Source organism: Panthera onca, chromosome A1 (assembly GCF_046562875.1).
Source record: "Panthera onca isolate mPanOnc1 chromosome A1, mPanOnc1 haplotype 2, whole genome shotgun sequence".
Lineage (NCBI taxonomy): Eukaryota > Metazoa > Chordata > Mammalia > Carnivora > Felidae > Panthera > Panthera onca.
In genome coordinates this window covers 100,195,516-100,222,789 of record NC_138339.1, presented here as the reverse complement: position 1 = coordinate 100,222,789, position 27,274 = coordinate 100,195,516, and the positions used below count along the sequence as shown (strand labels likewise).

Sequence of the window (27,274 nt, the reverse complement as noted above, 5' to 3'; positions counted from 1 at the left end):
GTTTTGCAGTAATTTGTTGCACAGCAATAGATAGCTAATACACAAGGCGAAGTTGTCATTGAAGAAATGGCAATTGCAACAATATGAATTGGAGATTGAACCTTGGAGAAATTATGCTGTTAGCCTTCAATTAACGGTAAGAAGTGGCAGTGAAGATGAATATTGCAAATTAAGTTTGTATAAATTATAAGAAGAGGGACTAATAAGGTGGCACTGGTGCTTCCTGTAATGGAATAACTATATTTTAAGCATGCCCCACAAATCCTCTTTGAAGTCTTTTCTTATAGGTAGGTCTTCGCCAAAATTTTCAGAATTCTTACTATAGCACATATGTGGTTTGGGCTTGCCTAGTATCCTTTTCTCTTTCTTCGGGTAACAGATCACTTTGTTAAAAAACAAAACTCAACAGAGTAAATTTTAAGATCTAATTGTCTTTATTAAGTGATTCATGAATTGGGCAGCATTCCCATGTAGCAAAGTAGTGGGGAGCTCCACTGAGCTAAATAAGAGAAACGTTCTTTAAGGCAAGAGGCAGGGGGAGGGTGGCGCACCTGGGTGGCTTAGTTGGTTAAGAGTCCGACTCTTGGTTTCGGCTCAGATCATGATCTTAATGGTTCGTGGGTTCGAGCCCGCACTGGGCTCTGTGCTGAGATTCTCTCCCTCTCTCTTCCCTCTCTGTCTCTGCCCTTACCCAGCTTGTTCTCTCTCTCAAAATAAATAAACAAAAATTAAAGCAAGAGAGGGCATTAAAAAGAAGAAAAGAATTTGTTAGCAAGGAATACTCTGTTTAGGCAAGGTTGTGCTCCTTAGGAGAGTATATGGGGTCTACCAGTAAATTTCCTAGTATCGACCATAAAATTCCATGTTGATTGGTTAAAGGTTACATTCCTGGGGAGTTGAAATTATATTTAGGTTAGGTATTAAGTTTTGGTTTACTGACTTGGGGCTTTAACCTAAGTGATGCCATTTTGGGACTGCAGTTTGTTTGTTTTTGTTTTAATTTATTTTTTGAGAGAGAGGGAGAGAGAATCCCAAGCAGGCTCCGTAGAGTCAGCGAAGAGCCAGGTGGGGGGCTTGAACTCATGAACCTGAGCAGAAATCAAGAGTTGGACACCCAACCAACTCAGCCACCCACATGCCCCCGTAGTTTTCTCTTCAATAACCTCTTCTTTGGGGAACATCAGCACCCTCCATCCCATGTTGGGTCATATAACTTAACTCCTTTGCCTTAGGTGTGCTATCAAACTTGTCAATTGGGATCCTTTTTCAGGACTGACAGGGATGAGTAAGGGGCATAAGCTTCCCTGAGGGGTTGTCCTTGCCACCCAAGAAGAGGGCTATCATGAAGAGCCAGTCTGACAATGAAGCCAATATGGAGAAAAAATGAGTTGAAAAATAGAGGAATATAAGCAGGGGAGAAGGGAAAGGGGAAGGAAAGAGGGAGAGAGATGACATTTGAACCCTTGCCACACTGGACCTAATGACATTGTTTCTGCTTGCTTCTAGATCTGCTGTTTTATCTCCAAAGATGCAGAGAGGCCTGCCACAATAAACATTGAGGCTGCTCTCAGGAATTCTCTATAAACGGAATTACTTTTTTTTCTTGAATGGGGATGGGAGTTTCCAGGCTGTCAGATACTTAGGGCTGAGTCACCGTAGCATGCTACCCAATTTCCTATTTAGCAATCTTATTCTAACATTGTTTTATTCAATAATCTTTTGAACCTGACTTATTTAATAGTTGAATAAAATATTTGACACATTTTTGTTCTATTTTGTAACTGTCACGCTTATAATTTCTTCGAAAATGGCAGTGTGGCAATATGAATCCCTCATTATAATACACTGCCTGTTTGTATCATCTGCCTAATTAACTGGGCCCACGGCGTCCCCGTGAAGCCTCGCGAAGTCCTCCGCCAAGATCCACTGAGGAAACCTTTTGCCTAATTTTGAGCCCCCCACCTGCTGACAAGTCTGCCCCCGGGGGTTCCGACGGGAGGCTACGGTTCAAGCTGAACTGCGGTCAGGGGCGGTCTGGGCTGGGGCGCAAGCCTCCGGAGCCCCCGCCGCAGGAGCCCCCGCCGGCCCAGCCCCGCGCCGCGTTTCCCCGGGCCTCCCCTCCGGTCGGGTCGGGTCGGGTCGGGCGGGGCGGGGCGCGGAGGGCGGCGGGGCGGTCCCACAGGCCGGGAGGCGGGCCTGGGCGGGGCGCGCCGTCAGCTGACTCGGCCGCCCCCGCGCTCGGCGCTTCCTCCTCGGGGTCCCGGCGGAGGTCAGGTGCGCCGGCTGAAGCTCCCGTAGACCTGGGCCGACCGGCCATGCGGCACCGCGGGTTGGGGCTGGCGGCGCTGCTGGCGCTGCTGGCGGCGCTGGCCCCGCGCTCTTCCGCCGCGCCGGAGCCGGCCCTGTGGCCTATGCCGCTCTCGGTGAAGACGTCTCCGCGCCTGCTGCACCTCTCCCGCGACAACTTCTCCATCGGCTACGGCCCCTCGTCCACCGCCGGCCCCACCTGCTCCCTCCTGCAAGAAGCTTTTCGGCGGTGAGCGCTCCCTGCGCGCTGCGGGGCGGAGGCGGGGCCAACCCCCTGGGGCGCTGGGCCGGCGCGGGGGGCGAGGGGAGGGGAGCCCTGCGCGCCTCTTGTCACCCTCGCGACCCTACGCGTGCGTTTTTCCCCGTTCAGCAGATAAGGAACCAGTGCCGAGCTGGCCCGTGACCTCGCCAAAGGGACAGGTCCAGAAGGTGGGAGAGCCGGCTCAGACAGCCGCTGAAACCCAAGCTCTTCCCCTCCTCCTCCTGCCTGCTAAGGGACTTCCCGGGCATTCTGGAACCCTGGTTTGCGTGCGGGATACTGAGGGGGAAGGAGTAGGCTGCTCAGAATCTGTGCCCAGCTTCGCCTTGGAGGGGAGAGTAGGGCGGATGGAGGGGCTGGAGAGTGGCAGCTTCTTACGTGAAGAGAATTCTAGGAGGAAAATGAGTGCTTAATGCTTGACACCAGAACTCCCAAGTTGGTTGCCGTCTGCAGTCTCCCCACCCCACTGGCCAAATCAGGTAACAGTTCAGAAGGCAGAAAGTCCTCAGGTTGGAGCATTGCCCAAAACTCCCCAAGTCTGTTTCTTAGGAAATGTTCCATGCTTTCATCTAATTACTTCGATGTAATAGGTTCATCGCAGTCTCTGCTTGTCTTTTCCCAGCACGTCATGTGCTGGCTCTCCCCGCTTCCTGTTCTGGAGCTCACCACATTTCCACGTCTGCCACCTCTTTGGCTACAGACGGGGTGAATCAGGGGATGAGGAGGCAGCCGACAGCCTGTCTTTGCTGGCCACACCACACGAAGGCTGATTGCACTTGGGGAGGTGTTTCAGCAGCCTTTCTTTGGTGTCCCCTCACCGTGAGACCTGTGTAGGCTGGAGTCTCCTGAAGGCCTAGAGTTCAGGGAAGGAATGTAATTTGGTGCTGGCTAGGAAATATTTTAAAAAAACAAACACGCTTACCATGTTTGCTTTGGGACTCAGTGTCTAAAATTGTATTTTCCTTCTGTGCCATACTGTTAGTAAAACGAGGACTGGGTGATAGGCTTGAAATGACGAGGATTATGGCAAGAGAGCAAGGAAGTCAAGTTGACAGTGGTTGGATAACAAGGGCTTGAGTCAGTGGTGAGATGGTTTGAAAACAAGGCTTGGCATTTCGAGGCAGTGCAGGTGATTATCTGGAGTTGGCCTAACTAACCATGGCTCGTGTGTGAAGCAGCTGTTAATTATACCCTACGCTGTTAGGAAGCAGGATATAAAACATTAGCCCTTATGGCTAAGACTTGAAAGCATTCAGGGGAGCATTCTAGGAATTCAGGAAGGTCACTTGTCTATTTCAGAGTATAAGCGCAGTGTGGGTGGAAGAACGTAGAGATGATGGAGATGTTCCAAAGGCTCTAGGTGGACACACGGTCTACACCCTAGGCAGTTCGGAGCCAGAGGCTCCTGTCTTTGGGGGGCCCAACTTCTATCACAAACCCTGCTTTCGAACTGTGTTTTTTGCAAGGAGAGAGTTGGGTCTGGTGCATGGCAGCTTCCTCAACTTGTAGAACAAGGTCCGTTGCATGCTAGTTACTCATTTTTTAATTAAAAAGAATTTTTTTTCATGTTCATTTTTGAGAGAGAGAGACTGAGCGCAAGCGGGGGAGAGGCAGAGAGAGAGAGGCAGACACAGAATCCGAAGCGGGCTCCAGGCTCTGAGCGATCAGTACAGAGCCTGATATGGGGCTCGAACTCACAAACTGTGAGATCATGACCTGAGCGGAAGTCGGACGCTCAATTGACTGAGCCGCCCAGGTGCCCTGAGTCACTCATTTTTTTTACATGAATGAATAGCTGCATTCCCTCAGTTCCTGAAAGGGAAAATTAATCCAAATACCTTGGACACCATTGGTTTAGAACCCTTTGAGTTTTCTGTTAGTTTTAATATCTAGGACCAAAGTTCTCCTTATTTGGGCCAAGCCAGCACCTAGCTCAAAATTCAGAGCTGCTGGCAATTTTAATTGCCTTTTTTAAAAAATTTATTTAACTGTGATAAAATACATATAAGATAGAATTTGCCACCTTAACCATTTCTTTTTAAATTTTTTTTAAGTTCATTTAAGAGAGCAGACAAGCACACACGAGAGCAGGGGAAGGGGCAGAGAGAGAGAGAGAGGGACAGGGAGAATCCCAAGCAGGCTCTGCACTGTCAGTGCTGAGCCCCACGCAGGGCTCGAATTGAAGAACTGTGAGATCATGACCTGAGCAGAAACCAAGAGTTGGACGCTTACCCTGCTGAGCCACCCAGGCACCCCACATCTTAACCATTTCTAACTCTACAGTTCAGCGATCTTAATTTCCTTTTTTTTTAATTTTTTTTTAATGTTTGTTTATTTTTGAGACAGAGACAGAGCATGAACAGGGGAGGGGCAGAGAGAGAGGGAGACACAGAATCTGAAACAGGCTCCAGGCTCTGAGCTGTCAGCACACAGTCCAACGTGGGGGCTTGAACCCATGAGCTATGGGATCATGACCTGAGCCAAAGTCAGACACTTAACCGATTGAGCCACCCAGGTGCCCCTCTTAATTTCCTTCTGATTCTGTCAAGGTTTTCCCTTGGAAAGGGCCCCCAGCATCATCGTCCATTCTGTTCTGTCACTGGTTAACTTCCATATGCTTCCAGACTCATTGGAACTTTCCTACCTCTCCTTACTTTTCTGGAAAAACACAAGGTGTTCTTACACTTAAGTAGCATACACAGCCTCTGGCTTATCAAAATCTATAAAATGTTATTTAAATGATTGCTTTGAAGCCTGTCAGGTCTTTAGCACCTTTAAATGCTGTTTTAGGGGCGCCTGGGTGGCTCAGTTGGTTAAGCATCCGACTTCGGCTCAGGTCACGATCTCGCGGTCCGTGAGTTCGAGCCCCGCATCAGGCTCTGGGCTGATGGCTCAGAGCCTGGAGCCTGCTTACGATTCTGTGTCTCCCTCTCTCTCTGCCCCTCCCCCGTTCATGCTCTGTCTCTCTCTGTCCCAAAAATAAATAAACGTTAAAAAAAAAAAAAAATAAATGCTGTTTTAATATCCCCTTTCTCTGGTATTTGGGTACCGGCAGAAGGTAAATTTTCAAGACCCTGGTGAGAATTCTGTAGGCTAGTGACCTTCTTTGGTGGTGGTGGTGGTGGGGGGGTTCTGTATTAGCTAGGTTTTTTTTTTTTTTTTTTTTGGAAGGTAACAGGAACTCTGTTTTAGTCAAGCTTAAGCAATAAGAAAACCTATTATCTCACATTTTAGGAAGTCCAAAACAGGATTCCACAGCTACTTGACTAAGTGGCTCAACAGTATCATTAGGGAATCCGTGTTCTTTCCATCTCTGCCATCTTTAGATTGGCTCTGCCAATTCGAGCCCTACAGCCGGTCCAGGTGTCACATACAGAGAAATGTGGCTTTTGTGGCTCACTTAGTGTAGGCAACTTTCTGCCACCATTACCCCTAATGCACCACCTTCATCACTGGGTGCAATTGGCTTGCCTACCCAAGAGTGATGGGATTCCCATTATTGGTTTGATTACTGGTTCTTAACAGTCTCTTCATATGAGGCACTTGGAAGTGTGGGTGTACCTTCTCAAATTCCCGTGCCTATATCCTACCCTCAGAGATTCTGATTCCGGAGGTCTGGACCTCAGTATTTTCAAAAAGCTCCCCCGGAAGTTCTGATGTGCAGCTTGGGGTGAGAGCCTCTAATTGGACCAGTACGGGGTGGCCGGGATTGGAGGAGCCCCACTGGGATGTCCACTGCCACACATGTATGTAAAATTTGGCTGTGGTGCTTTAAAACTTTATTTGAATTTATTTCTCACACAGATATCATGAATACATTTTTGGTTTCGACAAGAGGCAGCGTCGCCCTGCTAAACCTAATGGTGCGATAGAGTTACAGCAACTTCTCGTCACAGTTGTCCTGGACTCGGAGTGTGATCTTTTCCCCAACATCACTTCAGACGAGTCCTGTGAGTACCTACGCTGACGTGAGCGTGTCGTGTCCTGTGCTACTCGTTGGGAACTTAAGTGCCAGAAACAGCTTCCATGCCATGAACTGTTGTGAGTTCTTGGCCAGTGAGTTTATGATTTTTATTTTTCAACTTAACATTAAAGTCATGCACAGTCATTGTAGAACATCTTTAAGCACAGGAAGTGAAGAGGAGAAAATACATCATTCATAACCCCAGCACTCACTTGACCACCGTTATTTCAGATGTGGTTTTTTTGTAGAGTGATACATTGAAATATTACACGTTGATAGAAGTATAAACGTATGAGAAACAATTATGTGAAAGTGGGGTTTTTGTATTTGGCTTTTTTTTTTTTTTTTTTTTTTTTTGTCTAGCAAAACAAACATGTAATGAAATATTTTTCTGTGACATCATTTTTAGTGCAGTAACTTACTTGGCTAATAACTCATTTTTGGACATCAGGCAGTTTCTTCGCTTTTATTTTGAAGATAAATCTGTGTGTACCTCCATGATCTCTGTTTGTAATCTTATTTGACACAAAAATGATACAGAACTGGGGGTGGGGCTGGAGCTCTTTCATTTCAGGATATAAACAAAACTTAGCTGTAAGATATTTTTGTTGCCTAAAAAGTTTCTGTAGGGGCTACTGACTGGGGAAAACATGGAATATACACCAAGGAACCAACGGGAGCAGTGTGAGGTTGTAGGTGATAAAGTGCAGAGAGAGCAGACTGGTGAGCTGGGTGTAAGGATAGAAGGGATACCCCAGATCTCAGAGAAAAGAGTGACTCCTTTGTCCTCAGACTGCGTTACAGACAGTTCAGTATGTCTCTTCATCCTCTTAGTATAGATCACATTTCTTAATAATACACCTCGGAAAAATAAGTTAATTTCTCAATTCTGTAGCTGTTCTTAGAAGAGAAACAAGATTCTTGGGCAACATCAGATATGTGATTTCAGTTGACTGCACTCAGACCCTTCATGAATTATGTTTTACAATCTGAATTGAGATAGAAAGGGTCATTGACTTGCCAAGGAGTCTTTGCGGTCCGTTAGCAACAGTAATGACATACTGTAAATTCCAGAAAATACAGTGTTTTGAGACGGGAGAGTTAGAGCTTGTTATCCATTCAGCTTTGCAAACCTTTATTCTGAAAGAGAAGCTCCTTGGGCCAAGCTGATTGTGTTTTTCTGGTCGAAGGATAAACTAGTTTTAAGTTTTAAACGAGTTGATGAAGATGCTGAGAAAGTTAACACAGATGGAAATGACACCACCTGCTGCGGAGTGTGGGAAAATGGTGAAGGGAGTGACAAGTGTTGCAGCATTATGTATTAGAAATGTGTATTCCCTGTGAACCAGGAATGACCTAGTTTCTCCTGTAGAGCATTAATTACATATAACAGGGATGTTCGACGCAGCTTGTGTGTACCAGTGAAGAGTTATAAACAAAAGTACATGTTCGTCCCCGCAAGAATGACTAAATATGCCTTGTCAGTCCACACTAAAGAACACAGCAGTGAAGAATAAAGAGGCAGAGTGAAAGAACAGACTTGGAGAGCCTGCCAAGATGAACTGCTGGGTTGAACAAAGGACATTGTATACTAATGCAGGATACTGTTTGTATTTCAGCACACACACAGGAACGCACATATGAAGCCATGCTACATTTGTTAACACGTGTGTGTGTGTGTGTGTGTCAATACCCAGGAAAAGGTGTGATGCGTATTTCTTCTGAGGAAAGTAGAGGGACTTGAGTGGGCATCTCAAAGGCGATTTTAGCCTTACCTATTTTATTTTTAAACAATAGCATATTGATGTTATTTGTATGCACACTCTTGAAAACAAAGTAATTACGGCGCAGAAAGCAAGCACAGAAGGGGATAACTGAAAAGTCAAAGGTCCCATCCCACATCAGGGAGGTAATCACTGTGAACACTCATAATTTGGTTTTGAAATAAAAATTAAAATTCTCCAGCTTCTAAGAAAACAAAATCTCGTTTTAACTGCTTTCTCGTTGTGGGTTTTGCGTTGAGTTGAATCAGAACCCATGTTGCATCCTCAGCTATTGGAAAATAATAAGCATCAAGTACATGCAACATGTTAATGTGTTTAGGTGATTCTTTGTGTTACAACTCTTTCTGGGAGATCTCAAAACGATGTTGCAGCAAAAAAATGTTTTTAAACAGCATCCCATGAGTCTGGTGGCTAAGAACTTGATAGAGGTGGAGAGGAAACATGATTACATTGTATTCAAAATAGCAATCCCTCTCTTAGCCCGGCCTTTAGCTAACTCAGCACTGCTGTCTTCTGATGGAAACAGCTGCCTTGTCACAAGACTGTCACCTGAGAGAGTCACCTGATTATTGGCTGTTGACCGCTCTTTTCCTTACCTGTGGCCTGCTCCTGTAGGACAGTGTGGGTGGTGGTGGTGGAGGGTGATGATGCAGGCCAGATATGATACTAAGTCATTAACCTGCAGCCCTCGAGTGTCTTTACTGTGGCAGAGTCCCCATCTTTCCACACCCTTCAGCTTTCAGTCTCTCTGTACTGTCTGGTGCTTTACTTTATCTGTGTTTGACTCCAAACCTCTCCAAAAGTCTCAAATGACTATTGGGACAGCCTTACACAGAGTGGGATTTAAAAGATTGAGAGATTAGCAACCCCCCCCCCCCCCCCCCCCCCCGCTTTGTCCAGAAGCATCCAACTGGAACCTGCCCTACCTGGGTGTGAACCTTTTGTTGTTTGGGACAAAGCTGAATTTAGCTCAAGTGACTTAGGAAGTGAACCTTAAGGCATATTTAGGCTAATAGCTGGGAAGGTGGGTGCAAGGCAAGTAGGGAAGCACAGAAGGAGAAGAGAAAGAGTGGAGGTAAGTCTCTGGCCTTTGGTGGAGTGGAAGATTGGAGTGATACTTGAGGCTTTCACAAGGAACTAAGGAACTGAGGAACGTTTTGCACTTTTGATTTAAAGTCATAGCTGAATGAGGAACCTAGTCTGTTGAGGGGCAGTGGAGAGAATAACTCTCCTGGAGGGGAAAAGAAGGAATTGTGGAGATGTCACCCAGATTTCTGACTCGAAAAGTTCACCTTGGTAGGAGGGCACTGTGGTGCCTCACGGAGATGAAGGCACTAGGGACAGGCAGGGGCAGCACGGAGCAGGAAAGAGTGGGGGAGCTCAGCTTTGGGCATGCAGAGTTCAAGGAATCCGCAGGATATCTCTGAAGAATGTACGGAGGCAGTTGGAGAAACAGGCCTGGAGCTAGGGAGAAAAGAATGGTCCAGAAATATTAATTACATGTTTAGGAAATTCACTGTGTGTCACTGAGGGATTAACAGAGAGAAACTTTCCCCCCCCCACTGCAGATGCTTTACTTGTGAAAGAACCAGTGGCTTTCCTCAAGGCCAACAGAGTTTGGGGAGTATTACGAGGTAAGTTATTTCCTAGTCGAAGAAACATTTCCATTTGGTGCTTTGGGAGATCGGGCACAGCAAAATTTTGCTTCCTTAGACCCTTTACAGATGGTTCGTCGGTTGTTTGCAAAATAATTTCCATCAAACGCAAACACTTAGAGCACAGAAGAAAGATCGTCTGACCTTTTAAAAAATGTCTGAGGGTTATTATAATTATTCATGAGTGGAAGTCTTCCATGCTCTGGGGACTGTAATGTTGACAGAGCTAGAAGTGGCTCAACCTGCTGAGTTGGGGATTTTGTTTCACTTTGTTTCATTGTTCCTTTCTTGCTGCCTTTGGTAGCAAGTCTCTCCCTCCCTCCACTTAAAAAATTTCTTTATTTACAAACAAGAGGTTTCAGATTTATTAGGGAACCTACTCATGCAGAAGCACCAGAACAAAGAGAAAAAGAATCTACCTGATAAGACACATTCTCCTGTCAGTCCAAGTAGTGGGGATACTTTCAGCTTGGTAAAGTGAGATGCTAGTGACCTCGACACAGCATAAACGTGTGCCGTCTCCTGTGCAGTTCCTTACACAGTCCGCTTGGTTCTTCTCCAGTGTCTCTTCTTGGGGTTGCTCCTGATCTTATTACCAGTTTTCACTGGGGAACAGGGGGTGGTTCTGTTTTTGTTTTTTGGCCAGGAATCACTTGATCTTGAAAGTCTTGTGAGAAGCCATGGGGAGGAACCTTCAGCCACACACACCACAGGGGTGGGAGAAGGGAGAGAGCCCCCCCCCGTTTTAAATGCCTGTGGAGTTAGAAACAGCGCCAAGTTGATAGGGACAGTGTGAAAGATACACATACCTACAGAGGTGGGAGGCAGTGGGTGGAGAGAAACCTTAAAAGCTTTTTCTGAATTTCAGCCAGAGTCGGAATTTCAAAGTGAGGGTAATGGAACATTTACTTGACTGTGCAAAAGCTTCTTTTACTCTTACTCCTCTAATTTGAGATGTTGTTGTAGTGACTTCCAAATAGTAGGGTTTTAAAAATAATTTTTTTTAAATGTGAGCTAACCACACTTACAGTAATTAAAAATAAAAGTAGCCTTGGGTTTGATTCAGGTTGAATGTTATCTGAAATAAAATAATCATTGTGATGCTGTATGTAATAATAGTATGATTTCAATCTTATTTCAAAATAGAACATGAAAATATTTATAGGTGTTTACTACAAATGTAACTGTAATCATTATCATCTAGATCATTTATATATAATGTTATGTGGTTTTAAGCTTTTTTAGTCTGGTCTGCCTTTGTCTGAAGTTTGTTAGGGAAAACAAAGCCTTATTGTTACTTGCTATGAGTCACATCAAAATGAAGCACTTCTGAGAATGTTCAGTGATTAGGTTCCAGTTCAAGAACTGATGTTCTCTCAGGGTGCCTGGAGGGCCCGGTTGAGTGTCTGACGTAGGCTCAGGTCATGATCTCACAGTTCATGGGTTAGAGTCCTGTGTCAGGCTCTGTGCTAACAACTTGGAGCCTGGAGCCTGCTTCCAATTCTGTGTCTCCCTCTCTCTCTCAAAAATAAACGTTAAAAACTAAAAAAAAAAAATTAAGAAAAAACCTGATTTTTCTCTTAAATGTCAGATGCTCAAAGCAATGCTCTAAATAGTAAATGTATTGAGTGTATTGCACTTAACAGAAAATTCCAAAGTTACTCTTCCCAGCTGGGGCTTGTATTTGGAGGGAGGGAGAAGATACAACAAAAATGACTTTGAATTCTTTTTTTCTTTTCTATTTCCTGTCTTTATTTTTTTGAGGTATAATTGACATTATTAGTTCCAGGTGCACAACATAATGATTCAGTATTTGTATATACTGCAAAACATTCACCACAATAAGTCTAGCTAATATCCATCACCATACATAGTTGCAATTTTTTTTTTTCCTTGGGGTGTCTGGGTTAAACATCTGACTTGATTTTGGCTCAGATCATGATCTCACGATTTGTGAGTTTGAGCCCAGCATCAGGCTCTATGCTGACAGGGTAGAGCCTGCTTGGGATTCTCTCCCTGCCTCTTTTCTCTGTCCCTCACCCCCCCCCCCCCCCCCCAAATAAATAAATTAATTAAAAACATTTTTTTCTTGTGAGAAGAACTTTAATGATGTACTTGTCTTAGCAACTTTCAAATATGCAACACAGTACTATGAAATGAAGCCAGTATACTGTTCATTACATCCCCAGGATTTATTTATTTTACAACTGAAAGTTTGTACCTTTTGACCCCCTCACTCATTTTGCCCACTCCCACTCCACACCTCTGGCAACCACCAATCTGTTGTTTGTATCTATGAGCTTTTTTTTTTTTTTTTTTTTTGAGATTCCACATATAAATGAGATCATATGGTATATGTCTTTGACTTTATTTAGCAGAATGTCCTCACAGTCCATCCATGTTGTCAAAATGGCAGCACTCACATCTTTTCAAGTTATTTTTTCATTTTCTTCAGATAAATACCCAGAAGTGCAATTACTGGATCGTAAGTAATTCTATTTTTAATTTTTGTCTTTTTAAATTTGAGAGAGAGCAAGCGAGGGGGGGGGCAGGGGGAGAGAGAGAAAGAGAGAATATGAGAGAGAGTCTTAAGAGGCTCCAGGCTCAGCACAGAGCCTGATGCAGGGCTCGATCCCAGTACCCTGTGATTGTGACCTGACCTGGAATCAAGAGTTGGTTGCTCAACTGACTGCCACACAGGTGCCCCTCTATTTTTAATTTTTTGAGGGCCCTCCATACCATTTTTCACAGTGGCTGCACCAACTTACATTGCTACCATTAGTGCACAGGGGTTCCCTTTTCTCTGCTTCCTCACCAACACTTTTTGTCTTTTTGATAATAGTTTTTCTTTCAGGTTTGAGATGGTATCTTGTGGTTTTAATTTGCATTTCCCTGATGATTATTGATGTTGAGCAAGCTCCTTTTCATGTACCTGTTGACCATCTGTATGTCGTCTTTGAAAGAAACGTCTTTTCAGATCCACTGCCCATTTAAAATTTTTTTTTTAATGTTTATTTTTATTTTTGATTCAGAGAGAGACAGAGCATGAACGGGGGAGGGGCAGAGAGAGAGGGAGACACAGAATGTGAAGCAGGCTCCAGGCTCTGAGCTGTCAGCACAGAGCCTGACTTGGGGCTCGAACTCATGGACCGTGAGATCATGACCTGAGCCGAAGTCGGACGCTCAACCAATGGAGCCACCCAGGCGACCACTGCCCATTTTAAAATCAGAGTATTTTTTGCTGTGGAGTTATGTGAATTCTTCCTATATTTTGGATATTAACCCCTCATCAGATGTACAGTTTGCAAATATTTTCTGCCATAGAGTAGGTTGCCTTCTCATTTTGTTTCAAGTCATTTGTGGAAGTCTTTTAGTAAATGTCCCATTTATCTATTTTTGCTTTTGTTGCCTTTGTTTTTGGTGTCAAGTACAAAAAGTCATTGCCAAGACCTATGTCAAGGACCTTACCACCCTGTGTTTTCTTCTAGGAAGAAGGTCTTACATTCAAGTCTGTAATCAATTTTGAGCTAATTTTTGTGTATAGTTTATGATAGTGGTCCATTGTTAACTCTTTTTCACGTGGCTGCAGTTTTCCCAACATTTATTGAAGAGACTGTCTTTTCCTTGTTTTTTTGTTGTTGTGGTAAATTAATCGACCATATATGTATGGGTTTATTTCTGGGTTTTCTGTTTCATTATGTTGATTAGTATATCTGATTGTATGTCATTACTATACTATTTTGATGACAGCAGCTTTGTAATATAGTTTAAAATCAGGGAGTGTGATACCTCCAGCTTCATTCGTCTTTCTCAAACTTGCTTTGGTGATTTGAGGTCTTTTGTGGTGCCATACAGATTTTAGGATTGTTTGTTGTGTTCGTGTGAAAAATGCTATTGGAATTTTGATAGGGATTGCATTGAATATGTACATTGCTTTGAGTGGTATGGATATTTTAATGGTATTCTTCCAATCCACGAGCATTGACTATCTTAGCATTCATTTGTATCTTCAGTTTCTTTCATCTGTGCCTTAGAGTTTTCAGGGTAGAGGTCTTGCTTAAACCTACTCCTATAGGGGCGCCTGGGTGGCTCAGTCAGTTGAGAGTCCTCCTTCAGCTCAGGTCACCATCTCATGGTTCATGAGTTTGGGCCCCATGTTGGACTCTGCTGACAGCTCACAGCCTGGAGCTTGCTTCGGATTCTGTGTCTCCCTCTCTCTTTGCTGCTCACCCACTCATGTGTGCGCATGCACGCGCTCTCTGAAAAATAAATAAACATTAAAAAAATTAAAAAAAATCTACTCCTTTGTATTTTATTCTTTTTGATACCATTGTAAATAGGATTGTTTTCTTAATTTCTAGTTCTGGTAATATAGAAACACAACAGATTTTTTTGGTATTTTGATTATCATTTAAGTTTAGTGAATTCATTGATTAATTCTAACACTTTTTTTGCGGAATCTTAAGGTTTTCTATATATGTCACCTGCAAATAGTGACCATTGTACTTCTTCCTTTCTGATTTGGATGCCTTTTATTTTTTTTCTTTTCTTGCTTAAATGCTCTGACTAGGTCTTCTTTTTTTTTTTTTTTTTTTTTTTTCAACGTTTTTTATTTATTTTTGGCACAGAGAGAGACAGAGCATGAACGGGGGAGGGGCAGAGAGAGAGGGAGACACAGAATCGGAAACAGGCTCCAGGCTCTGAGCCATCAGCCCAGAGCCTGACGCGGGGCTCGAACTCACGGACCGCGAGATCGTGACCTGGCTGAAGTCGGATGCTTAGCCGACTGCGCCACCCAGGCGCCCCTCTGACTAGGTCTTCTAATACTAAGTTGAATAAAAGTGGTGAGAGTGAGCATCCTTGTCTTATTGCTGCTCTTTTTATCATTGAGTCTGAGGTGAGCTGTGGGCTTACCATATATGGCCTTTATTATGTTGAGGTACGTTCCCTCTGTTTGGAGTGTTTGTCGTAAGTGGATAGTGAATTTTGTCAAATGCTTTTTCTGCATCTGTTAAGATCTTATGATTTTAGGGGCACCTGGGTGGCTCAGTCATTTGAGTGTCCGACTCTTGATTTCGATTCGGGTCATGGTATCATGGTGGGTTCGAGCCCCGCATCAGGCTCTGCGTTGATAGTGTGGAACCTGCTTGGAATTCTCGCTCTCCCTGTCTCTCTGCCCCTCCTCTGCTCACTCTCTCTCTCAGAAAATAAAATAGACTAAAAAATTTTTAAAAAAAGATCTTATGACTTTGTCCTTCATTTTGTTAATATGGTGTATCACATTGATTTGCAGGTGTTGAACCATCCCTGTACTTGTGGAATTAATTCCATTTGATCATGGTGTATGGCTCTTTTTATGTATTATTGAATTCAGTTTGCTACTGTTTTGTTGAGGATTTTTGTATTAATGTTCATCAGGGTTATTGGCCAGTAATTTTTTTTTCCTTACCTGGTTTTGGTGTCAGGGTAATGCTGGCCCTGGAAAATGAGTTTTGAAGTGTTGTCTCCTCTTCTGTTTTTTGTTTGTTTGTTTGTTTGTTTTTTGGAAAAGTTTGAGAAGAATTGGTGTTAATTCTTCTTTAAATGGTAGAATTCACTTCTGAAGCCTGGTCCTGAACTTTGGTTTGTCAAGAGGTTTTGGATTAATGATTCAATCTCCTTACTAGTAAGTGGTCTTTTCAGTTTTTCTATTCCAAGATTCAGGTTTTTTAGTATGTATGTTTCCAGGAATGTATCCATTTCTTTGAAGAAATGGATAGTAAAATACTTAGGTTGTCTAATTTGTTAGCTTATAATTGTTCATAGTAGTCTCTTAGTCTTTTTATTTCTGTAGTATCAGTTATGTCTCCTGATTCATTTCTGACTTTGAACTGTTCTTAGGTTAAAATTTTCCCTGGCTTCATACTTGTCAGCTAGAATGATGAATTATGGTACAGTTGGGGGTACCTGGCTGGCTCAGTCAATGGAGTACGCAACTTTTTTTTTTTTTTTTTTTTTTTTAAATATATTTATTTGAGAGAGAGAGAGAGAGAGGCAGAGCATGAGCAGGGGAGGGACAGAGAGAGAGGGAGACACAGAATCCAAAGCAGGCTCCAGGCCCTGAGCTGTCAGCACAGAGCCTGACACGGGGCTCAAACCCACGAACTGTGAGATCATGACCTGAGCTCAAGTCAGACCCTTAACCGACTGAGCCACCCAGGCACCCCAGGAATGTGCAACTCTTGATCTCAGGGTTGTGGGTTAAAGCACCGCGTTTGATGTAGAGATCGCTTCAAAATATTTAAAGAAAAAATATATATAGTAAAGTCAAGGGCAGTTAGAGGAAATGGCCTGTAATAGAGTTTACTAAGGAAACAATCCACTTGAGTGAAAAATGTTCAGGAGATATTCTTTGTAGCTGTGAGTAAAACATTGTTGAGTTTTAAGATCATGACCTGAGTGGAAGTCGAATGTTTAACCTACTGAGCCACCCAGGCACCCCAAGTGTATTATCTTTTAAAGTGACTATATTTTAGCATAGAAATTATTTTTTATAATACTATATATTTATTAAGTAACTAGTATTTTGTTGTATTAAGTCACTATTCATTTTTAAGTTTATCATTCCAACAAAACCCAGGGTATGGGTACAATGAAGTAAAACATTTTAATTAGATGGCAACAGGGATTTTTTTTAAACTGAGCTTTGATCTTAGAAAATATGTTAGAGGTATAGAGGTAACATTATAGTTAGTTTTATTTGCCTTATCTGGTTATGGGTCTACTTTTGGATAATACAACTTTTACTGACTTAATATGTTATAAAAGTAATGCATTAAATTATGAATTTTACTCTCCCTAGGTTTAGAGACCTTTAGCCAGTTAATTTATCAAGATTCTTATGGGACTGTAAGTATGATTATTATATGTTACTAAAAATTATTGGCTATCCCTTTTACTATAAGAAAAATGTAAAGTTTTTAGCTGTTTATTGCTTCTTGAGTGTTTTTTTCTCTCCAAATGTTTATCTTTTTTGGTAAATGTAAACTTGACACTTTCTTCTAATCTTTCATCCAGTGCTTGCATACATACGGTCTTTGCTGAGCTCAAGTCCACAGAATATTCTAAAAATAAATCAAAATTTTATTTTGTTTTATAGTTCACCGTCAATGAATCCGACATTATTGATTCTCCAAGGTTTCCACATAGAGGAATTTTAATTGATACAGCCAGACACTTTCTGCCAGTTAAGAGCATTCTCAAAACTCTGGTAGGTGATTATTATTTTTTTATCCATTTTCTATTCCAAAGATGTGTGCTTTTATGGTGTTCCTTAATATGGGTTATTTATGCTGTTGTGTAGGTTGAAAGAGGGGGATGGTTTGTCATATACTGAAGCACTGAGCTTTCTTCCTTCCCTCCCCTGGAAAGTATATTTCCTCAGCTGAGAAATCCAGTTTCCTCCACTGAACTTTATTTAAAGTGTCATAGAAAGTTGGCTAGAAGCTGCCAGGGAAATGTTCCAAAGAAATATGGACTTCAGATGGTGAGAGTTGGGGGTGAGGTTGACGGTAGCTATTTTCTCCTGTCTACTTTTTATTGGTTCATCTGCACGATCATCAATTTGTAAGGGTAGGAAGGTTTTCCTCCCATGTTTTTCTATACCTTTATTTGATCACTTCTGAACAGACCATGTTATTAAAAAGGGATTTTTACATTCACACTACTGTCCTGAATTTTATTCTCCAAAAGACATTATTGTCACTCTTATGAAAGAAATAAATACTTAGTATAAAAAATTCAAACATAGATATGCATAAAATAGATAGTAACCCCATAATTGCATTACCAAAGGTTGACATAAACTTTTGTGCCCCATTTATCTCATCTTGCCCTTAAAAATGAATATTAATACACATGACATGACTTTTTTTTTAATTTTTTTTTTAAATTTTTTTTTCTTAATGTTTTTTATTTATTTTTGAGACAGAGAGAGAGAGCATGAGCGGGGAAGGGGCAGAGAGAGAGGGAGACACAGAATCCGAAGCAGGCTCCAGGCTCTGAGCCGTCAGCACAGAGCCCGATGCGGGGCTCGAACTCACAGACTGTGAGATCATGACCTGAGCCGAAGTCGGACGCTCAACCGACTGAGCCACCCAGGCGCCCCTTTTTTTAAGTTTTTTCTTTTTAATGTTTATCTATTTTTGAGAGAAAGAGAGTGAGCAGGGGAGGGGCAGAGAGAGAGAGGGGGAGACACAGAATTTGAAGCAGGCTCCAGGCTCTGAGCTGTGACATGACTTTTTAAAAAACTTAACTGGAATTGCACTTCTACTACCTTGAAAAACATGTTATGGACATCTTTTTATGAAAGAATATATAAGGTCTGTACCATCTTTTTAAACTGTTGACTATTCCGTTTTTTATACCATGATGTGAGTTTAACCATTCTCATGCTGACGAACATCCAGGTTAATTTATCATAAACAGTACTGTAGAATAAGCATTCTTAAATTGGCACACTTGTCAGGGTTTTCCTCTAAGATCAGGAACAAGACAGGGTGTCCACTCTCACCACTTCCATTCAACATAGTACAGGAAGTTCCAGCTGCAGCACTTGGACAAGAAGAAATAAAAGGCATCCAAATCAGTAAGGAAGTAAAACTGCCACAATTTGCAGATGACATCCTACTATATATAGAAAACTCTAAAGCCTCCACCAAAAACCAATAACTTCAGTAAAGTTGTAGTATAGGAAATTAACATACAGAAATCCATTGCATTTCTATACGCTAATAATGAAATAGCAGAAAGGGAAGACAACAATCCTCTTACAGTAGCATCAAAAAATAAAATACCTAGAAGTAAACTTAACCAAGGAGGTGAAAGACCTGTATTCTGAAAACCATAAAATGTTGATGAAAGAAACTGAAGACAATGCAAACAAATGGAAAGATACTTCATTCTCATGGATTGTAGGAATTAATATAATTAAAATGTCCATACTACCCAAAGCAATTGACAGATTGATTTCAATCCCTATCAAAATTACCCAAAGCATTTTTCACAGAACTATAATGAATAATCCTATAATTTGTGTGGGACCACAAAAGACCCTGACAAGCCAAAACAATCTTTAAAAAGAACAAAGCTGAGAATATAAAAATCCCAGATTTCAAGATATAATAACAAAGCTGCCATGATCACAACAGTATGGTAATGGCACAAAAACAGACACACAAATCCAAGGAACATAAGAGAGCCCAGAAATAGGTCAGTTAATCTATAACAAAGAAGGCAGAAGGCAAGAATGTACAATGGGGAAGAGACAGTCTTCAAATGGTGCTGGGACAGCTGGACAGCTACGTGCAAAAAATGAAATCGGATCGCTGTCTTACACCATACACAAAAAATAAACTCAAAATGTCATTCTTTTTTTGTGTCTGATACTCCATTGCATGTATGTATGTGCATATACACACAGACCCACAGACACATCACCTTTTCTTTATCCACTCATCTATCAGTGGACACTTGGTTCCTTCCACAGTTTGGCTATTGTAAATAATGCTGGAGTAAACATAGGGCACATATATATTTTCAAATTAGTGTTTTTGTTTTCTTTGGTTAAATAGCCTTTAGTGGAATTACTGGATCATATAGTAAATCTACTTTTAATTTTTTCAAGGAACCTCCATACTCCACAGTGACTGTACCAGTTTACATTACCAGTAACAGTGCACAAGGGTTTTTTTCACATTCTCCATATCCAACACTTATTATTTCTTGTCTTACTTTGGCCATTGTGACAAGTGTAGAGAGATAACTCATTGTGGTTTTGACTTGCATTTCTCTGATGATGAGTGATGTTGAGCACATTTTAATGTATCTGTTGGCCGTCTGTATATCTTCTTTGGAAAAATATTCAGGGCCTTTGCTCGTTTTTAATTGGATTATATTGGGGTTTTTTGGTCTTGTATAAGTTGTTATATATTTTGGATATTAACCCCTCCTGGGGTATATTATTTGCAAATGTCTTCTACCATTCAGTAGGTTGCCTTTTTGTTTTGTGGACAGTTTCCTTCACTGTGCAAAAGTTTTATTTTGTTTTTGTTGCCCTTGCCCAAGGAGAACTATCCATTAAAATGTTGCTTAGGCAGGTCACAAAGAGATTACTGCCTAAGTTTTCTTCTAACAGTTTCTTTCATTTTTTTTTAATGTTTGTTTATTTTTGAGAGACCGTGAGTGGGGCAAGGGCAGAGAGAGAGGGAGGCACAGAATCTGAAGCAGGCTCCAGGCTTTGAGCTGTCAGCACAGAGCCCTACGTGGGGCTCGAACTCTCGAGCTGTGAGATCATGACCTGAGCTGAAGTCGGATGCTTAACCGACTGAGCCACCCAGGTGCCCTTCTTCTAACAGTTTGATGGCTTCAGGTCTCCCATTTAGATTTTTATGGTATGTTGTATGGTATGTTTTTCCAGCCCTTCATTTTCAGTCTGTGTGTTTTTTTAGGTGTGAAGTGAGTCTCTTGTAGACAGGATATAGGTGGGTCTTATTTTAGGTTTGTTTTTTGGTTTTTTTTTTTTTTTTGTATTTTTTTCCATTTAGTCATCCTTTGTCTTTTGACTGGAGCATTTAGTCAGTTTACATTTAAGGTAATTATAGGTATGTATTTATTGCCAGTTTATTCTTTTCTCGTTATTTTTGTTTTTCTCTGTTCCTTTCTTCTTTTGCACTCTTTGTGGTTTGATGCCTTTCTTTAGTGTTAGGCTTGGACTCCTTTCTCTTTATTTTTTTTTTCTGTGTCTGTTGATGGTTGCTTAAGTTCAAACATTCTAAAAGCACTACAGTTTAACCCCCCCCCTGTATTTTATGTATATGAGGTCATATTTTACATCTTCTGCATGTGTATATCCTTTCACTGATTTTTATAGATAGGATTTTACATCTTTTGTATTTTAACCTCCATACTGGCTTTATTTTTTTTTTTAATTTTTTTTTTTAAACATTTATTTATTTTTGAGACAGAGACAGAGCATGAACGGGGGAGGGTCAGAGAGAGAGGGAGACACAGAATCCGAAACAGTCTCCAGGCTCTGAGTGGTCAGCACAGAGCCCGATGCAGGGCTCGAACTCACGGACCGCGAGATCATGACCTGAGCCGAAGTCGGCCGCCCAACCGACTGAGTCACCCAGGCGCCCCCATACTGGCTTTATAAATGACTAATCTACCTTTATTATATGTTTGCTTTTACCCGTGAAACTTTTTCCTTTCATAATTATCTTCTGTTTACGGCCTTACCTTTCTACTTAAAATAGTCCCTTTAACATTTCTTTTAAGGCCAGTTTAATGGTAGTGAGCTCCTTTAACTTTTGTTTGCCTTAGAAACTATTTTTCTGAATGAGAACCTTGCTGGGTAGAATGTTCTTGTTTGCAGGTTTTTTCCTCCCAGCACTTGGAATATATCAGGTCACTCCCTACTGGCCTGCAAAGTTTCTGCTGAAAAATCAGCTAACAGCCTTATAGGGTTTGCCTTGTATGTTACTGTTTTCTCTGTAGCTTTAAGATTCGCTATCATTATGTTTGCTGCTTCAATTATTACATGTATTGATCTGGACCTACTTGGGTTAATCTTGGTAGGAACTTTCTGTGCTTCCTGGATATGGGTGGCTGTTTACTCCCCCAGATTAAGTTTTCAGCTGTTATTTCTTCAGATAAGTTTTTACTCCCTTCTCTCTTCTCCTGGGATTCCTCTAATTCAAATGTTATTACATGTGATGTCATCTGGGTCCCCTTAAGCTGTTCTCATTTTATATTAGAATTTTTTTCTTTTTGCTGATGATCTTGGTTGCTTTCCATTACTGTGTCTTGTAGATTACTGATGTGTTCTTTTGCATCCTCTAACCTGTTTCTTCTAGTTTTTTTTTTTAATTTCAGTTACTAAATTCTTTATCTGTTCTTTCATTATTTTCTATCTCTTTGTTGACATTCTGAGTTCATCCACTCTTTTCTCAAGTCTGAGTATCTTTATGACCATTACTTTGTTTTGTTTGTTTATTTAAATTCCAGGAGGTTACTGTATAGTGGAATATTAGTTTCAGGTATGACCATTACTTCCAATTCTGTATCAGGTGTATTGCTTTTCTGTTTCATTGAACCCTGTTGCTAGGATTTTTGTCCTTTTCATTTGGGACCTGCTCTTCTGTCTTCTCATCTTGTCTCTCTGTTTTTATGAATTATGGAGGTCTGCTGTGTCTCCTGGTCTTGGAAGTAGTGACCTTATGTAGAAGAGGTGTTTTGGTGCCCTGTAGCAGTGTTCCTGGTCGCTAGAATCTGGTGTTCCAGGGATGTCTCCTGTGTAGGTTGCATGTGCCTTGTTGCGGTTGAGCTTTGTTTGCCTTTAGCCCATTTGACTCTAATGACCCATGTTGCCTGCTTTGAGTACAGCACGCAGGGTTTGGTCCCTGCACTGTTGAAGGGCCTGAGTCCACTGTGGGCTCAGAGGGGGTGGGGGGGTGGGCAGCAGTCAAACTAGTCTGGACGTAGCCTCTTTGCTGCAGTTGTGGGAGCACCTCCCAGCAGGACTTGTTCTTGAGAAGCTGGCTAAAAGGCTCAGCTGCTGGAACTGCAGGCATGTTGGTATATGGGGTTATTCTCCTCCTCTCCACGAGGCAGGAGGCACTTTGAATGAGGCGGGGCCCGTGGTGTTAGCAAAGCAGGTGAGGTGTTTGGTGTTAGCTATCTAGGTATGGGGAGAAGAGAAATGACTGGTGCCTGCCACCACTTTGATTCTTAGAGAAGCTCTCCTCAAGATCCCTGCCCTTCCGGTGCATGTTCTGAGATTAGTAAATAAATCTCCTTTACCATACCCCAGGCATTTTACGAACTGCTGCTTCTGTGCTGTGTGGGTGGTTATTTATTTATGTGTGCTGTTTAAGGGGCAGAGACTTTGTTTCCTGTTGCCCTCTGGCTCTTGGAGGTAAGTGCACTGATTTTAAAAGTCCCACTGGTTTTCAAAGCCAGATGTCATGGAGATACATCTTCTCAGTGCAAGTCCCCAGTATCTTGGGTGTCTGGTGTGGGGGCTCGTGTCTCTGTGCATCTGATGTCCCTCTTGGTTGTGGTCAGTCTCACCAGGGTTTTGGTTCCCAACCATATCTCCATTCCTCTGTTTCAGTGTGGCCTTCGCTCTTTACCTATGGAAGGTCTGTTCTGCCAGTCTTTAGTATTAGTTGTCCAGATATAACTGTTAAGATATCTTGTTATGTCAATGGGACAAGGTGAACTTGGGATCTTCCTACTGTATCTTCTACCTGACCTCTACATTTTTATCTGATTCTATTTCTTATCTATATCAGGGGTTGGCAAACTAGAGCCCAAGGGCCAAATCCAGTTTGTATTTGTTTCTGCTAATGAAGTTTTACTGGAACGCAGCCACATCCATTTGTTTACATTTTATCTTGCTCTACAGCTGCAGGATCAGTTGTGACAGAAACATGTGGCTCATAAAACCAAGGTACTTACTGTCTGGCCCTTCATGAAAAAAGTTTGCAAGCCCCTGGTCTTTATTGAGGCACTCCTTCCTCTGATGGTAAAAATCTTGCCATTATGCACTAGAAAACTTTTACTCTTTTGTCTAATTGCCTGTAGGTAAGCTATTTCCCATATGCATCAACAAATCCTTTCAGTCTTGATGGAGAAAAGAGGCTTTAAGTTTTAATTAGCTGGTAGGGCAAACAAATCTACCCTTTTACTATTTTTATCTTTTTTCAATAGTCTGTTTATATTTTATATAAATAAAACATTGTTTATTCCTCTAGAACATCAATAAAATTGATAGCAATTTCCCCAAAAATTCCTGAGAATTTTGCATTTTTATACCAAGTTTCTTTGATTGCTAAAGAAGGGATAGCACTCAAATGTCAGAATTGTGATGAATTCTGTAAATGACTTTTTCTGCGGGAATTGTAAGTCCTGATACTTAAATACTCCATTTTCCCCCTGCTCTGTTCCCAAAAATGAACATTTTCTGTTCTAGGCCAATGCCTAAATTCACAAGAATTGAATTGGAATTCACAAGATGACTACCTTTTCCTAGAACAAAGTTAGAGCTCCCTGTTTAGAATAAATACAGATGCTGAATAGGCTTTTTAAAAAGTGACATACCAGGGGCGCCTGGGTGGCTCAGTCAGTTAAGCGTCCGACTTCGGCTCAGGTCATGATCTCATAGTCTGTGAGTTCGAGCCCTGCATCGGGCTCTGTGCTGACAGCTCAGAGCCTGGAGCCTGTTTTGGATTCTGTGTCTCCCTCTCTCTCTGACCCTCCCCCGTTCATGCTCTGTCTCTCCCGGTCTCAAAAATAAGTAAACCTTAAAAAAAATAAAAGTGACATACCATATAATTTATACTTCTTTCTCGTTCTTGCTTTGCTGAAAAAGTAACTTATTTTTAAATTTTTATTTATTTATTTTTGAGATACAGTGTGCAGGAGGAGCAGGGAGAGAGAATCCCAAGCAGACTCTGTGCTGTCAGCACAGAGCCCCACACAAGACTTGAACTCACGAACTGTGAGATCATGACCTGAGTGGAAACAAAGAGTTGGATGCCTAACCAACTGAGCCACCCAGGTGCTCCTGAAAAAGAACTTTTTTTGATGGTTTATTTATTTTTGAGAGAGAGTGAGCAAGCGAGGGGAGGGCAGAGAGAAGGGGACAGGATCTGAAGCAGGCTCTACACTGACAGCAGAGACCCCAGTGCAGGGCTCAAACTCAAAAACCATGAGATCATGACCTGAGCTGAAGTCAGACGCTTAACCGACTGAGCCACTCAGGTGCCCCTAAAACGAAGTAGACACATTGGAAACAATACTGAATGTAGATAAGTAAGTTGGGTTGTGTGTGTATTATATCTGTGGTATGTTAATTTTTTAACATGTTTGCTTGCAGGATGCCATGGCTTTTAATAAATTTAATGTTCTCCACTGGCACATAGTTGATGACCAGTCTTTCCCTTATCAGAGTGTCACTTTTCCTGAGTTAAGCAACAAAGTGAGTAATTCATGTTATTGTAGTCTGTCTTCAAAAATGTTTGTATGATTTCATTAGAACTTTTGAGCTTAAATGTTTTTTCTTATGGATGGAATTAAAATATAAAAGTTACATGTTTGTGGTTTAAAAACTTCTTTAATAGGCCGTGGCTTAGCAATTTAGATCCATAAAACTTTTTATAATGGTTAAGTTACTGTAAATAAGTGATGTCTAATAGTTATATAAATAAAATTTTAAAAACTTAAATGAATATAGGAGACCTGAAGCATTCATAACTAATAGAAGGTTAAGTATTTTTATCACCTAATGTGGAGTTGTTACCGGATACTGTAAATGATTTTTTTCTGAAAAACTACATCGAGAATTTTAGAGATGAGATCTTCTTAGCAAATAATCGCTGTCTCAGAAGTGTTCAAATTAATTGTATTATAAATCAGTGGAGGTGGGAGCAAGCCCGTGTCATCTTGTTTAATCTCCCTGTAATACAGAGAGACTGACATCCTTATCTGTAGTCGCAATTAGGAAGGGACAAAACCAGGATTCTAAATGTCCTCTATCCACAGTACCCAAGCTCTCTCCAATGTTATGATGTAGTATAGGTTGAAATGTTACTGGCACTCACGTTTTTGTTTGCTTTTGTTTTACTTTTTATTACAGAAAATTTCACACATACACAGAAGTAAACATAGAAGACAGAGATTTCCATGTCTTTGTCACCCAGCTTCAGTAATCAGAACTTGGCCAATCTTGTATCACTTACACTCACCCTCCCTTCCTACCATATTTTAAAGAAAATCCCAGACACCACATCACATTTGTAAAAAGGTCTTTCTTTAAAAACAACAACAACAAACCCATAATATACTATTGCAGCTGAAAAGTTAACAGTAATCCAGCTAATCAATCATTATTTATATTTCCCCAAGTGTTTACCTTGTTTTAATGAACAAAATCTTATTTGTAATGGCATGCAAATGAGTTCCATACATTGTGGTCAGTTAGTGTGTCCATTGTCTTGGTGTTATAGGTATCTCCCTGCCCATCTATTTTTTTTGTAATTTTCCATTTTTGTTAAACTAAATCATTTGTCTAGTTCCCAAAGTCTGGGTTTTGCTGATTGCATTCTCATATTGTCAATTATTCTCCTGTCCTGTATTTACTATGAGTAGTTAGAGCTGATCTTGATTAGATACAAATTTGGGGGGGGTGAGACAGGATTACTTTTTAGGAGTTGAGCATTTACATTTATGTATAAATTTAGATATAGCTTATAATTTATATGTAATATTTACATATTTATGCCTTGAGAAATGTGCTTTACGCTAACACCTTTAATCAACTTTTAGTTACAACCCAAGTGTAACCTATAAAGGGATTGTAATCTTAAAAAAAAAAAAAATCAAGTCACTTATCAGAATATGTCTGGGGGAATTTTTAAAGCTGATAGTAATTAAAATGACTTCGAAAGGCAACAGCTCAGCTTTGTAATAGTGTGTGAATTTTTATTCTAAAACTGACAAGGGGAGTGTATTTTCCATTTTCACAAGTTTGACTTTGGAGTCAAACATTTTATTTGTATTTTGTTGTATGGTTACATGAGGTTGAAATAGCATGAGGATAGATGTTCCTGAACCAAGAGGAACTAGAAGAGATAGTTCTATTAGTAAATCTGGAATTAACCCACAGTGTGCTGAGAGCTGATAAGATACGGTAAATAATTTAAATGGCTGGCTCAGTCGGTAGACCATGCAGCTCTTGATCTTGGGGTAGTGAGTTCAAGCCCCACACTGGGCGTAGAGCTTCCTTGTGAATGAATGAATGAATAAAAGTGGGGATTAAAGAAAAAAAAATGAGTCCTCCACCACCACACTGGACTGTTTAATACATTGTTACACAAGAAAAATCACCTATCACTATGCAAACAGAACTGTTAACAGTATCCTGGACAAACCCATTTCATACATTTTAATAAATATGGCTTTACAGGGCAGCTATTCTCTGTCTCATGTTTATACACCAAACGATGTGCATACGGTGATTGAATATGCCAGATTACGAGGGATTCGAGTCCTACCAGAATTTGATAGCCCTGGACATACACAGTCTTGGGGAAAAGGTAAGGAGTGTCATTTTTAAGTTGCAAAGAGTGAATACCTGAGGTCCTTCCTGCATTTTTTTTTTTAACGTTGATATTTTTGAGAGAGTGCACGTGGGGGACGGGCAGAGAGAGAGGAAGAAAATCCCAAGCAGGCTCCATGCTATCAGCACAGAGCCTGACTTGAG

General features: G+C 41.3%; 2 protein-coding genes across 2 annotated transcripts in view; one reads left to right on the top strand and one right to left on the bottom strand.

The window, feature by feature from the left end:
• Positions 1-2,224: 2,224 nt before the first annotated feature.
• The window catches only part of HEXB (hexosaminidase subunit beta), a 31,341-nt gene continuing 6,291 nt past the window's right edge, over positions 2,225-27,274 (top strand). Inside the window, exons 1-7 of the mRNA XM_060634110.3 lie at positions 2,225-2,536; positions 6,371-6,516; positions 9,883-9,948; positions 16,811-16,857; positions 17,108-17,218; positions 24,890-24,991; positions 26,978-27,107. Coding sequence (XP_060490093.2) covers positions 2,316-2,536; positions 6,371-6,516; positions 9,883-9,948; positions 16,811-16,857; positions 17,108-17,218; positions 24,890-24,991; positions 26,978-27,107 — 823 coding nt within the window. The 5' untranslated portion in view covers positions 2,225-2,315. The remainder of the gene's footprint in view (positions 2,537-6,370; positions 6,517-9,882; positions 9,949-16,810; positions 16,858-17,107; positions 17,219-24,889; positions 24,992-26,977; positions 27,108-27,274) is intronic.
• The window catches only part of GFM2 (GTP dependent ribosome recycling factor mitochondrial 2), a 74,185-nt gene continuing 65,097 nt past the window's right edge, over positions 18,187-27,274 (bottom strand). The window contains exon 20 of the mRNA XM_078448957.2: positions 18,187-18,561. Within this exon, the coding sequence (XP_078305083.1) occupies positions 18,517-18,561 (45 nt within the window). The 3' untranslated portion in view covers positions 18,187-18,516. The remainder of the gene's footprint in view (positions 18,562-27,274) is intronic.